Source organism: Empidonax traillii, unplaced genomic scaffold (genome assembly GCF_003031625.1).
Source record: "Empidonax traillii isolate 1590-97213 ecotype Southwest subspecies unplaced genomic scaffold, ASM303162v1 scaffold444:size1099390, whole genome shotgun sequence".
Taxonomy (NCBI): Eukaryota; Metazoa; Chordata; class Aves; order Passeriformes; family Tyrannidae; genus Empidonax; species Empidonax traillii.
In genome coordinates, this window is record NW_020955637.1 from 622163 (window position 1) to 636540 (window position 14378).

A 14378-nucleotide genomic window follows, 5' to 3' on the forward strand; every position below is an offset into this window, starting at 1 on the left:
CAGGGAACTGAGTTTTCTCCACCTTCCCAGGCTGGGATTGGTTTCTTTTTATCTTTTTTTTTTTTTTTTTTTGCTATCTCAAGACTGCAAGTGATTTAGTTTTGTTCTTCCTACCAAAAGTGTTTTATTGTGAATAGGCCTTTTTATGCTGAATTATTCCTGCCTTATCTCTGAAATCCATGAGGATTTGGTCCATAGTGTTTATACAACTTGCCATGATGGGCTGGGAGAAGCCTGGATCACTGCTTCCCTAGAACTGAGCCCATTTATGCACCTGTGTTCTAGGAAAGCCCAAAGATGTATCTTAAGCTGCACATCGCACTGAGTTACAAGCAATTTGTAAATACTACAGTGATTTTAAAAGCACCTTTTTTTCCTTCTCATCCCTGGGAGTGTCCAAGGCCAGGCTGGAAAGGGCTTGGAGCAACCTGGGCTAGTGGAAAGTGTCCCTGCCCATGGCAGGGGGTGGGACTGGGTGAGTTTTAAGGTCCCTCCTAACTCAAACTGTTCTGTGATTCCCAGTCCCACCTGGCACCGGGCACCTTTTCATAGTTGTTACCGGAGGCTGGAGCCTCCCAGGCTGGTTTTTCTCCCACCCTCACAGCCATCTGACCTCTCTGTAGCATTTTTGGCAGATTCCAACTGCCCAGTTTTGAATTTTCTGCATTTTCAGATGACAGTCTGACCACTGATACTTTGTTCTGGCCACCCATCCCTCTGTACCTCTGGCAAACTCATTCCTCGATTGTCCTGCTTTTCTGTGAAATACTGCATTTATTTCACTCCTTTCCTGTGCTTTCACACCTTGGTTAGGTGAAAACGTTAAAACCCCAAGTATTTCAGGCTGGTGTGTGGCTGGACAGCCAGGCTGCCCCGTGCTCTCAGCCCCCCTCGCTGCCCACTCTCCTCATCAGCAGATCCAGGAACCGCCTCCCGTCAGCCGCCTTTTCTGAAAACTCACAGCTCCTTTTTCCAGTCAGGAAATCTTCTGACAGCACTTTATCCCTGCACCGTCCCCTCGCAGTGACTCACTCCCCAGGGCAGCACGAGACTGTGAGTCAGGCCCTGCCCAGCCTGGCCCCTTTTTGGGGGCTGATTTTCCCCCCGCCGTGGGTGCTGCGGGACAGTCCTGGCTCTCTCCCTCCTTCCCGCTCCATCTCCCCACGTGTGAGCTGAGGGTGCAGCTCCCTCCTGCACTGGCATCCAGGGCATCATCTGGGGATCTCCTCCTTTTCCTTTTCCATGCCTTTTCCCCTTGGATAGCTGCTTGTTCCTGTTGCAAGGGGGTATGAAATGATAGCACTACTGAAGTTGATAAAGAAGCCCGATTAGACTGAGTTTGTGTCCTGCTTTGGGGGTGCAGCCACAGCAGGGCCCAGGAGGGACCCCCAGAGTGGAGCTGTTTGCCCACACCCTGCGTGGCCACACGTGCCCTGGCAGTGGGCATTTTGGTTTCTCTCAGTTTTAATGATTTTAATGTGCTTTGTGTTTCTCCCCAGACACCGTCAGGAGCTGCGTGGCAAAGCTGTTCTTCAGCTGTGCCCTGAAGGGCCATTACTGCTTGTACAGCAAATCCAGCTTCACCCTGGTGAGCCATCAGCCTCCACTGTGGATTCACATCATGTTCCTCTTCCAGCAGGTGCGTGGGACACAAACCAGTGGCGCCTCTGGGACGCCCCTGCTGCACTTGGAAGAAATGTTCAGTCGTTAATCTCATTGAATACGCTTCTAATCCACCTCATTTGTGCCCCTTGTGATGCCTCTGAAAGTCACTCTGCTGGGCTGAAGTGATTTTGCACTTTATGAGTTTTTATACTTCTATTAATGCCCCAAGTTCAAGCTGGCTGGGGATGAAAAAGTGGGACCAAACCACATTGTCCTCATTCAGGCAATACTTCCAGTGGGTCCCAGGTGCCTTGCAAGTGTCCAGCAGTGGATTTTCAGGGCAGCAGAACCAACCCCCAGGCTGCAGGAGGAGGCTGGAGGTGCAGAACCCACTGGGATATTTTAGTGCACCAGTTTTGATGGAGCAGGATTTGTCAATCTGATCAGCACTGTTCTGCCTCCCCTGAAGTGATTTTCTCGTGTTTAATACTGTTTCCAAATCCAGCCCAGTATCTGGACGGGTGTGGGAGTTCCTAATAGGTTACAAATAGTATTAAACTGTAAGAGAAACCCCTACAATCCCACTTCAAGGTGAAACAGGTGAGTTTTGAGTTAAAATATGAGGCTCGGTTTTTTTAACCTCCTGTTCCTCCAGTTCATCCCACCCTAAAAGCAGCCTTGGAAACACCAAGGGCTTATCCAAAATGTAACACATCCACAGCTAGGAGTGCTGTGAATTTAACAGCCCTGGGTGGCTCTGGCCTGTGTGTATTCCTAGAAATAATCACCAAAAAATGCTTTTCAAAAACGCTGGTCAGTCAACTTCAAAAAAATCAGTGAGGACTTTACATGGTGTTTCGAAACCCTTGGATGGAAATTGGGAAATTATTAGTGCAGGACAGTGGGATTAGGCTTGATGGGGCTGCTTAGAAAGAGGAGACAGAACGTCCATCCAGGAACCCTCCGTTTGAAGGACGTTGCTCAGATTGTGAAATCAAATAGCTGCAGTGTGGAAAATCAGATTTGTGTGTCAGCTCTCCACTTGGCTCCTCACGTAAATGCATTTTTTAACTCCAAGGTCACGCAGTAGGTACAGTGGAGGCAGAACTGTTCTGCTCTCTCAGCCACAGTGTCCTCGCACCCTGGACTTTGGGGGCAGTTTAGAACTGAGGAACTTGGTGAATTGTGAGAATTGTTGAATTGTGAGAATAATTCCGGGTGTGGAAGGTTGTGTCCTTTGGCAGAGAGAGCTTTGGAGGGGAGAGCGCCCAACCCAGCAAGGTTTCACCTTGTTCTGTGAATGTGCAGGGGCTTAAAACCTCTGTGCCCCCTGTGATTTGTGAGGTTTTCCTCTCACATTTCAGCCACTGTCTGTCCAGTGCAGGCACAAACACTGCCCTGTTAACTCCTCCCTGCACGAGGACCGAGAGCTGAAGGAGGTCCAAACAAACATACACAGACCTGGAGTGAAGCATCTGACTGGTAAATGCCACGTCTTCCCAAAGAGATGCACACCCCCAAAATCCCTGGTTGCTGGAGGCCAGCGCTGCTCATGTGGTGATAGATGAGCATTTCAAGACAAAACTGACGTGCAAGTTGTGTAGTGGTGGTTGGGAGATAATCCTTGGTGAGCCACAGACCTCAAAGACATGGAACACACAATCAATTTAAAAAACCCCAGAGGAAATGGAATATTTGAGGGTGTTTCTAATTGTGTGTCTATTGATCCATCAGAACTCCTTACCCTGAGCTGAACCAGTCCCTGGGTACTCTCATGGCAAGGCCAAGGCGTTCTTTGTCAATGGCCAAGCAGAAAATGCCTGACATCCTGTTTTCACCATCTTTCCAGAGCTTGTTTGCAGAGCCCCTGTCCATCCAGAGCAGTTCTGTGCAGGTCCTTAAGGCCCTGTGGGAGAAGACGCAGCTGAAGGGCACGCACAGCTTCGAAACTGCCATGATCCAGTCAACGTTCCCCCACCAAAAGGTAAGAGTTCATTTGACAGATCTCCAGGCTCGTTCTCCACCTGAACTGCTCCCAAAGCGATGAAAACTTGGGATGCTGCCCATGGGGTTTTTTTCCTGCTCACAGCTTCCAGCTCGAGATTCAGGTTAGCTGCTGCTGTGGGGTGTTGGGCAGCCACTGGGAAGTTCACCTGGTTAAACAGGGCCTTGGATTTTATGGAAATGATGGCCTGCACGTGTGCCATTCCTTGCCCCCCTCAGTTTAAAAGATTACTTGCTCAAAGCTGTTTGCTGTCTCCGGGATTTCAGCGAGTGCTGTTCCAAAGCTATTAATCAGACTTCTTGGAAAAGGCAGCTGGAGGATTGTAAAACAAATATCTATTTATTCCTGAGCGTCCCCTTCCAGCTCAACGGGATGAAACGACTTGTCAAGCGTGATTTTAAAATGCTCTCTCCCGGAATATTGTGGGCATGAAGATGCCTCACGGAATGAGATTAAATCATCAAGGCTGTGGCTGATTTGAAGCCAGGAGTTTTGTTAGAAACACCTCCTGAACCCCCAGGATGACGTTGTGCTGAAGTGGGAGCTCGTGCTGGGGCTGGTCAGAGGGGTGGGGGACCCCCACAAGTGAGAGCAGTTTTGGGGCCAGTTTTACTTAGACACAGTGGAGCTTGTGCTAAGCATTTTAGCTGCTGCTGAAATCCCAGCCTGACTCATCCAGAGGCATTAGAACAGCTTTGCTGCTCAGCACTGGCTTAGCTTGAGCCCCGTGCCGAGATCTGCTCGTCAACAGTCGGAGCTGGTGGAGTGTGAAGGAGCTTGGGGTGAATAAAGAGCTTAGGGAAGATTTCATGGCAGTTCATGGGCAGATTGGATGTGGTGCACCAGGCACACAAAGTCTACAAAACACAGCCAGCACCCTGGAAACGGGATTAGTCTCCAGCACGTGGTTGCATAACCCTGTTAGTGCTCAGATACAAGTGTCTGGCCTATTTTGGGAACTTTCATCACCCCACGACAGTCAGAGTATCTCTGAGTTCCCAAGATAGCAGAGCTGGGAAATGAGATCCCGATCTTCGCGGGTTGAGTTGGGGTTGGGGAATCCAGAGCTCGGATTGGCCAGCAGCCTTTGGGACAGCCGGGCAGATGGAACACATCTGCCTCGGGGAGAGGCTCAGAGAGCTCAGTCTGGGGCTCCACACTTTGCTGCTGGATTTGCTTTCTGCTTTGCTTTAGTTTGTTGACACAGAACCCGAGTTTGTTTTGGGTTGGTTTGCTGATAAGAATCCGAGTTTGTTTCTAGTGCACTTCCCATTCAGTTTTTTGAGAGGAGTACATTGCCAGAGTTTCCTGGGGATGAGGTCTAGGACTGCCATAAAGGCAGTCTTTTACATTCCCAAAAAGTCTGCCTGGGAAATTCCTGCCATGACCTAGTCCTTACTCTGCTTGACAAGCTCGGCTTCTGCCTTAATCTGAGTTTGTCATTTCAGAAGTTCTCCCCATTCCTAACAGAACTTCAAATACTGTGAATTATTTAACAAAATTATTGTACTAGTTAGTGCCAGTAGTTCAGGAAGCAAAATGCTGGGTGGGGGGGGTGGTTTCTTGGTTAAGTGCAGCACTTCGAATTGGAAATGTTTTGGAATCTGACGATGCCGATGCGGCATCAACGCTGCCTGGTATATTTGATACTAAGTTTTATGCATTGTGTTATGAGAATTTGAGCAACCTGGTCTATGGAAGGTTGGACTAGATGGTCTGTAAGGTCCCTTCCAACCCAAACCACTCTGTGATGATGATGATGAGTTTCTGTGAGCAGGTGAGGAAGGTTTGACCCCCAGCACTCAGCAGGACTGGCAGTGCTGCAGCACTGCTCTGCCATCACTCCACGTTTTGCCCTCTGCTCCTGTGTCTAATCCAGAATATATTCATTTACACTTTTTCCCAGTGTGGACTCTAAAGCATTTTTCAAACCCGGAGAAGAATCCATTACATCAGTGCCTTATTCCAGACTAAATTCTGAGAAATGTTTTCAGATTTTCATCACCGTCCGCGACTCCCGAGGCTGGCCCGGGACAGCAGCGAGTACCTGGCTCGCACAGAGCACGCTGTGTTTCACTGGGCAGCCTCCTCGTGCCACAGAGAAATATTTATCCAACAGGGCTTAAGATGTGCCAGAAGCAAAGCACTTCCAGATGTGCATGCTCCCAGATTTCCGTTCGGTTGCCTCTCCCAGCTCTTTATCCGAGGCCGCGGGTGCCGCTCGGGGCTGGCTCTTTGTGCTGCCTCAAGCGGGGCAGAGCAGGGGCGTGGGGATGCTTTACGAGCCCCTTGTGATGCCCTCAGAGAGCCTCTTTTGTTGCTCAGCCTTGCAGAGCAGCGCTCACATTTTTGAGCCCTTGCTCGCTCTGTCCCTCCCTTTGCCCTTCGCCGGCTCGGGACAAGCTGCACGTTTGCACAGTGGAGTCACTCAGGTTTCCAAGATTACGGGGCATGGGGGGGAGATAAATCTCTCCTCTCCAATGAAGCTTTCCCCCCACGCTTCCCCTCCTGAAAGAAGTGGCTTTTTGCAGGTTATTTCAAGCGTACTGGAGTACAGACGGGAAGAGCCAGATTGGTGCCCTGATATTTCCGTGGCATTTGCTCTCTTTCAGGCCACAGTTGGCTCAGTGCAACCGCTCTCAGATTTTTTCCAGGGATGGGGAAGCTCCCAGGCTTTCTGCCCAGCCTGTCCCCATGTCCTAGAATGCCCTGCACAGACCCATGGAGGGCAGTGCCATCGTTCTGCCCAGCTGTGCCCTCCAAGGTGCCGCAGCGGGAGGTTGGGGCACATCGGGGTAGGACAAGCCCCTGACCATGTCCTGCTCCCTCTGCTGTGCTAAAGTTTGTCCAGAAAGGCTGGAATTGGACAACTGCATCCCCTGCACAGCCTTGCTCAGTGGGATGGACTAACAGCCCTGGCAAGGATGGTGTTTTCCCCACTGACTGTATAAATCCATGTTTTCCTTGGGCTGCAGCTTGGGGTGTTGCAGACCTGTGGAGACCCTACACAAACAGACAGGAGGGTTTTCTGGGCAGTGCTGGCAATGCCCTTTGTGTTTGCAGTGAGTAACTTGGCTGGTGTTATTAAACACCAGCGTTTGTTTAGGTGTGAGATCAGAATTGGTTTCAAAATGAAATAAGGGGGTTTAAAATACACTGAATTATACAGTGTTATTAATGACCTCAAAATGAGTATCCTCTGGCTTTTCCATGCTAACAGGTGGAAGTCTACATTCTGTAGGTTCCTTTGAGCAAGTCAGATGTTCACTTCACTTTGGGGATTCACAGTCCTGCTTCCCTGGGTTGTCACCCTTGTCATGATGGGGGATCCAGAGGGACAGGAGGGAGTGCCCAGCACTGCATTGTGTCAGCAGAGGCCACAACCTTCTGGAGCACTGAAAAAACCCTGGGGATAACAGAAACATGGAATTGTTTAGGTTGGAAAAGCCCTCTCAGACCATCAAGTCCAACCATTCCCAGCACTGCCAAGGCCACCTCTTCCCCCTGTCCCCACGTGCCACATCCACAGGGCTGTTAAATCCCTCCAGGGCTGGGGATCCACCCCTGCCCTGGGCAGCTGTGCCAGGGCTGGACAGCCCTTTGCATGAAGAAATTTGCCTTAATATCCAACTTAAATCTCCCATTGTACAACTGGAGGCTGTTCCCTCTCCTCTTGTCCCTGTTCCCTGGGAGCAGAGCCCAAACCCCCCCTGACTCCCCCCTCCTGTCAGGGATTGCAGAGCCAGAAGGTCCCTCCTGAGCCTCCTTTTCTCCAGGCTGAGCCCCCCCAGCTCCCTCAGCTGCTCCTCATCACCCTTGTGCTCCAAGGAATGTGCCCGGCCGAGCGCTGCTGATGGTGCTGCTGAGGGGGCAAAAGAGATCCCAGTCTCTGCTTCCACAGACTAATCTATCATTTATACATCAGCTGCTACTGATGGTGGGGAGAGAGACACATCCTGCTGAGCACCCTGGCCCTGGCAGGTTGTCCATCCACAGGAGACAGGGGAAGGGCCCTCTCTGGGCTCCCCTGGGCTCTGGGGTTATGAGCTGTTGACTGGCAGTGCTTCACCTGGTCAGTGAGTTTGGTTTCTCTCACTCTTGGCCCAGGACCTGGACCACGTGCAGATGCACCTGGAAGAAGTGAGGTTCTTTGATTTGTTTGGCTACAGCGAGGAGGCAGGAGCCTGGCAGTGCTTCATGTGCAACAACCCCGAGAAGGCAACAGGTACGTGGGCAGGTCCTGCCACTGGTGGGGGGGTGTGGTGAGGGTGGAGGATGGAGGGAGTGAAGCTCACAGGTCGTGCTGCATCTCTGGTGGTGGTGGCAGGTGTTTTTTAACAGCAATTCCTCTCTTCGCCTCAGTTTAAAGACAACTGTGTAAAAAAAGGCACATTGTGACTATCGTGATTTGCCTTTCTGCTCCAAAGATCTTTAGAAAACCAAGGTAATTAAGTCTTGTATGGGCCATGGGAAAGCTCAGGAAAGCAACATGGAAAGTAGAGCTCAGAGGAATAAAATCTGCAGGGAATGGCAAATTCCCCCCTGTGTTGGTGATGGGGAGCTGTGGCAGTTAGGAAGAGTCCAGAGTGGGACCCTCCAGGGTCTCTCTGGTTTTATAAGATCTGGCACAAGAGAGAAGATTTTAAAGCCTCTCTGGCTTGGTGAGGAATGTGAAGGCTGTGAAACATCTTTTATTTTCATTCCAGAGTGGGACAGACACTTTGAAACCCCAAATACTTTTGAAAGACGAGGCAGTAATTTCTCCCTCTCAGCAATGCAGTTTAGCAACCGAATTCTTGCTGGAGAAGGAATTCAGGGGCAAATTCTTTTTCTATTATTGTCTTCTGGTTTTCTGCTCATGTGGGGGGTTTGTTGCATTTTTTTTGGATGCTGTGTTGCAAGATGCCTTTTATCCTCCAGACTTGGGCAAGCATTTTGTCCTAAAGCCTTGACCTTGGGATGCCCAGAGGAGCTGTGGCTGCCCCAGCCCTGGAAGTGTACAAGGTCAGGTGGGACAGGGCTTGGAGAAACCTGGGATAGGCTGGTCAATGATTTTGGGGGGGATTTTTGGAGCTGGACTACACTTGGAGGCTGATCCTTTGTGGAAGGAGCCAGTGGTGGATGACCCCACAGTGGCAATGAACCCAGAGAAAGTTGGAGTATTTCTCGTGCATTCCTCTGGTTGCAAAACATGTCTTGTACAACCACACGTTTCCAGAGGTGCTGGTAAATCATCCCAGTTTGGTTTTCCCTGCCACTGAGGGGGAGCATTCCCACAAATCCTCCTCAAACACAGTCCTTGCCCCAGTGTCAGGGGCAGGAAGAGCAGCCTACACTCTTATTTGCTTCAATTATGGCCATTCAGGCACAGTCATTGGAATGCTGGCATTGGAATGCTGGTAAACTGAGAATTCCTCTCCTAAGGAAGAGCTGGTTGTTGGGAGCCTCATTTCAGCACAGCCCCCTGTTGACAGTTGGCTTCAGGAGCTCTGGCACAAAACAGATCAGGAAAACCACTCGATGGGCAGTGAGGGAGCTGCAGCACATTCCCTGCTCTGGAATCCTGGGAAGCTGTGGCAGCAATTCCTGGGTGCAGCGACTCGGGGGAAACCGTGAGGGGCTTTTGGTGAATCCCTCTGGAAAACAGCAATTCCCTGGGAACCGCGTTTGGTACCGTGCTCTCTCCAGGGTGATGATTAATGGAAGAGGGAATCCATCCTCCCGGGGGTTAATGGCATTTCTCTGCCACACATTCCATTCTTTCAAGTTTATTATCGCTGAGATCATCCACGGATTCTTGCGGAGGATTTTATGTTTCAGCAAACGCAAGATTTAATGCGTTGGGGTTTGTCTGTCTCGTCTTGGAAGAGTTTGGAGGGTTTGTTTTTTTTTTTTGCTTTTTTATTCAGCACCCAAGCTGCTTAAAGGTGGATGTGCTGAAGCTGTGCAAAGAAAGCAAGGCAGAACATAGGAAATAATTCCAGCAGACACACCAACAGGAACTGTTCGGGGTCAAATTGGAGCTGGTGTCTCTACATTAAGATAGGAGGTGGATATTTAAGGACCTTTAGATGTTTCAGGACCTTCTCAAACTGAAAAAGGAGAAGTTTAGATGGGATATTTTGAAGAAATGGTGAGGCCCTGGCACAGGGACTGGAGGAGCTTTAAGCTCCCTTCCCACTCAAACCAGTCTGTTATTCTATATTATTTTTTATTTGACTTGGGGTAATAGTTTTTGCCTCATTATGTGTTCTGAAGGGGGGAGAAAAAGGCAATCATAACTATAAAGCAAATACAACCTTTGGAACCTTTAATTTCTTTTTCCAAGCCAAAGATCCTACAGTCCATGTCAAGGTACCACCACAGAGAGTGATTTCCAACCCAGCCCAGGGACCACCTAGGCTGCCCTAAACAACAAGGAACCCTGTCCAATAATGCTGCTATCAAAGAAATGTTTCCTCTTTGATCTCTATCTTTTGGCATGTTTTCCTAGAGATGTCTAAACTTGATTTTTAGAAGTCAAGTGAAGAACCCCTGACATGCCTAGGCTGTTGCTCAGGTGATTTAACCACATGTTAGACTAGAAATAACCCCACATTTTATCTGTAACCACTGCACCACTCTATGCCCCTCCCTGCTCTGCAGAAAATCTTTATTTGTGGAATTTCTTGTGTCACATCTTGATCTTTGCTTGGGCAAATTAAGGAGAATACACTTTATTTGTTTCCCATGATATGAATAATCATATGGCATGTCAGTCTTAAATCACTCTTCAGTCCCTTTTCTGAAGACTTTCCTGCTGTCCTTGTTCATGCAGGGGGAAGAAATCACAAGTGGCTGTTTTGGGGGGGTGTGGGGGAAAGGCAAGAGGCGTAAATTGGAACAGCAGAGGTTCAGACTTTCCACAAGATGAAACTTTCCCACCATGAGGGTGACCAAGCACTGGAACAGCGTGCCTGGAGATGTTGTTGAGATTTATCAAGTCCAGGATGGATAAATCCATGGGCAGCCCAGTGTGACCCCAGAGGGGACCTTGCTTGGAGCAGGGGGTTGGGGGAGAGACCCCCTGAGCTCCCCTCCAGCTGGATTATCCTGTGGTTCTGTGAAGCCAACCACAAGGAAAATAAGCAGAAGGGCTTAGAAAAATATTGGAAAAGAGCTTCATTCTTATCTTTCATGAATCTTTCTCTTCTAATCAGCCCCTCAGACACACTGGCATCAGCTTCATTATGACCACTGACATCAGAATTCCCCAGGGGCTTCTCTGTGGATGCACAGGAGAAGAGCTCTGTTAGCACTGCCTGAAGTCCATAAAGAGAGATCAGCAATTCTGGCTTTGAAAGATTTTGGCCATAAAAATTCACTTTAGGCCAAAATTGCACATTCACTTCCTTTCTTATGTTGTGCTCCTGACCACAAACTATCTCAGCATCTTCTGGTTCCTGAGCCTCTCGTGCTTTGCACCTTCTTAGTTTGGGTTAGAGCATGTCCCTGCTGCACTGGAACCAGATGGAAGGTGTTGCTGTGGGACCAGGAGCCAGGTAGAGAGCAATATTTACCACAATTGCAGCTTTTATTAAGGGGGACACTGTAAAAGGTGGCTCTGCCCCACTGAAGAGTGTGTGGTGAGACGGGGCAGCCCCAAACCAGCTCCCTGCTAAATCTGGGCCATTTTGCAGTGACCAAAGTTGTGCAAAGAGAAAACAACCCTCTGCTTTACCTTCTCCTGTGGTGTGACCCAACACACCAGCGCTGGCATGAAAATATATGGGAAAGAGCTGTGGAGTTACGTGGAGCAGAGCACGACCTGGTTCTGCTGTGGAAGCCCCAGCTGCAGTTCCCCACCAGCACTGGGGCTTTGCCAACCCCTTTTCATTCATCCCTCTCCTTCCAAATGCTCCCCATCCACAGAGACAGAAATATTTATGGTCTTTCCTGAGGAAATTGCTCCGGTCCCCCCTGCGGCCCCCCTGCCAACATAAACAACAGCAGGGAGGGGACACGGCCCTGATCTGCGTTTGACGTGTTGTGGGGGTGTTTGATTTCCCTCTTCCAGGCAGGAGGGAGGTGCCCAAAATGCCATAAAAGCCCAGGGTGGTTGCACTTGGTCACCCCACTCACCTCCATCCTCACCAAGCCCTGGGGCTCCAGGAGCCTCGTGCCCAGATGACAACCAGCACTTTCAAGGAAAAGTGTTGCTGGACAAACCGAGGCTGAGGGGTGGGAGAACAGCCAGGGGACAACTACCCGTCTGACAGATGCTGGGATGGGCTCCAAGTCAAACAGCCCATCAAAAAACATCCGTTCTCAGTCTGCTTGTGCCTTGGGCTGCCCCCCTGTCTGGCTGATCCTCCCTGTCCTGGCTATCGGTGTGAAAATAGAAGAGAAAGGGAAAAGAAACCCAGAGAGGAGATATTGGGGTGATGGCTTCAGACTGCCAGAGGGCAGGGATAGATGGGATATTGGGGAGAAATTCCCCCTGGGAGGGTGGGGAGGCCTTGGCACAGGGTGCCCAGAGAAGCTGTGGCTGCCCCATCCCTGGGAGTGTCCAAGGCCAGGTTGGAGCAACCTGGGCTGGTGGAAGGTGTCCCTGCCCATGGCACGGGGTGGCACTGGATGAATGCTGGAGGCTGGGAAGATGAGGAAAGCAAAACAACCTTCCTGCAGCATGGGATGGGCCTGGATTTTGGCTGGGAGGAAGGAACGGCAGAACTGACCCCTGGCTGTGTGTTCACCTCCCCAGTTGTGAACCAGGATGGCCAACCCCTGATCGAAGGGAAGCTGAAGGAGAAGCAGGTCCGGTGGAAGTTCATCAAGAGGTGGAAAACTCGCTACTTCACCCTGGCTGGCAACCAGCTGCTGTTCCGGAAGGGAAAGTCCGTGAGTCAGAGACCATCCCTCCCTTCGATCCCTCCCTTTCCCTGCTCCCCAACACCATTTCCAGAGGGTTTCACTGCTCACTTCGCGCGTGGCAGGGACAGCCGGGGATGGAACAGCCGCAGCCAACCACCCCCCACATGGGAGCTGCTGTTGGGGGGGTCACCCTCCAATTTTCAGGGGACACCCTCCACTAGCCCAAGTTGCTCCAAGCCCCATCCAGCCCGGCCTGGGACCCTTGCAAGGGGTGGCTCAGCCCCCGATAACCGTGGCCATCGCCACTGTGTTGCAGAAGGACGACCCCGACGAGAGCCCCATCGAGCTGAGCAAGGTGCAGAGCGTCAGGGTGGTGGCGAGGAAGCGGCGGGACCGCAGCCTGCCCCGGGCCTTCGAGATCTTCACGGCCGGCAGGACGTACGTGCTGAAGGCGCAGGACGAGCGCAAGGCCGAGCAGTGGCTGCAGTGCCTCAGCGTGGCCGTGGCGCGGGCGCGGCAGCACGACAGCCACGAGGCCACCACCTACCTGTAGCCCTGTGCCACCAACCCCGGGATGGGGACAGCCCCTCCCTCAGCCCCCCCCAGGCCCAGCTCCTGCTCCTCGGGGGGATACCTGGTTTGCCAGGAGAGCCGTCGGTGCCGGCACCAGGTGAGTGGGGGCCCACCCGCCCCGGCACCGGGACGATGGTGGTGTGCGGGAGCAGCTTCCACGTTCTCGTGGGAAATCCGGTTTTTTAGCTCAGCCCAACGTCCTGAAACGCAGGGAATGTGGTTGGGAACCTCCTGCACCACAACCCCCAGCTGTCGGAGGCTGTCGATGCTGCCGAGAGCGTTCCAGGCCCAAGGACCTTCTGCTCTCCTCCGTCGCTTGGATGTAAAAAGTTAATTTTCCTCGTTATTTAATCTCAGTGGACTTCGTCCTTTTGCTGTTCATATGGGTCTGTGCTGCTTCTTTCAGGTTTAAACTGGGCAAATCTGAAAGATTTCACACTGCTGGGAAATGATTTTCAATATTTAACTGTTTTGATTTGCCCTCTTCTTCCTGCTTTTGTTCCCCTTTGCAACTGAATGCAATTTTTGAATTCTATTTTCTCTTTTTTTTTTAATTTTAAGTTGTCTTCTCCTATTGTAACTTTTCAAAATGTCTCCAAACCTGAAAAATTCCCAGTTTACTTGATATTCTTTGTTGCTTTCAAATTATTCCAATTTGGAGGAAGTACTGTAGGAGAGACTGAAAGGAAAAGAGAGGGGAAAAAAAGGAATGAGAAGTCTGCAAGTGAAGAAATTAACTCAGAGATCAGTCAAGGCTGAGTAGAAATAAAATTGGAAATTTTCCAACCTAGCAAAATGTATATTTTGCAAAAAAACACCTGTTGCCAAAAAGGTGGGAAAATCAGGAAAAAATGCTTTTTGCTGTAACGTGTTCCTCACACTCTCTGGCACACGAGGAAAGGAGATTTCAGCCATTTCATTTCCAATACCTGGACCAATAAATCCTTCCTTCGCCCACGGGACACACCAGTGGGCCTGAGGGGAATGAAGTGAATTTCTAGGTGTGAGCTCATGGGGTTTATGGTCCTGAGCTCCAAAATGATATCCCGAGTTCACCCACGGCAGTGTGAGTTCAGTGAGGCGGGAGGTGGGCCACTGAAAACAAGTCTTACAGACAAAATAGTCTGCATTTCTCAACCTCCGTGCCAAGATTCAGTCTGGCAGCGAGCAGTGATGCCATCAGTGTCATGGCATCATCAGTGCAACACTCCTGGGGTGGGAGGCACGCAGGGCTCTGTTCCACCTGCTGTCCCCAGCTTTGTCACCAGCACCTTTGTCTCCAGCCCTCACATCCCGCCTCCCAATCCCAACGGGATGGGAACAATTTGGGATGTGAAGCTCT

General features: G+C 50.6%; 1 protein-coding gene across 4 annotated transcripts in view; it reads left to right on the plus strand.

Moving 5' to 3' along the window:
- VEPH1 (ventricular zone expressed PH domain containing 1) overlaps positions 1 to 13085 on the plus strand; it is a 53413-nt gene extending 40328 nt beyond the window's left edge. For 3 of the 4 annotated variants that reach the window (XM_027894854.1, XM_027894853.1, XM_027894856.1), the window contains 5 exons: positions 1500 to 1639; positions 3455 to 3589; positions 7718 to 7835; positions 12354 to 12490; positions 12780 to 13085. In XM_027894854.1, the coding sequence (XP_027750655.1) occupies positions 1500 to 1639; positions 3455 to 3589; positions 7718 to 7835; positions 12354 to 12490; positions 12780 to 13016 (767 nt within the window). In that variant the 3' untranslated portion in view covers positions 13017 to 13085. The remainder of the gene's footprint in view (positions 1 to 1499; positions 1640 to 3454; positions 3590 to 7717; positions 7836 to 12353; positions 12491 to 12779) is intronic. The other variant, XM_027894855.1, reaches the window with a different exon arrangement.
- Positions 13086 to 14378: the final 1293 nt, after the last annotated feature.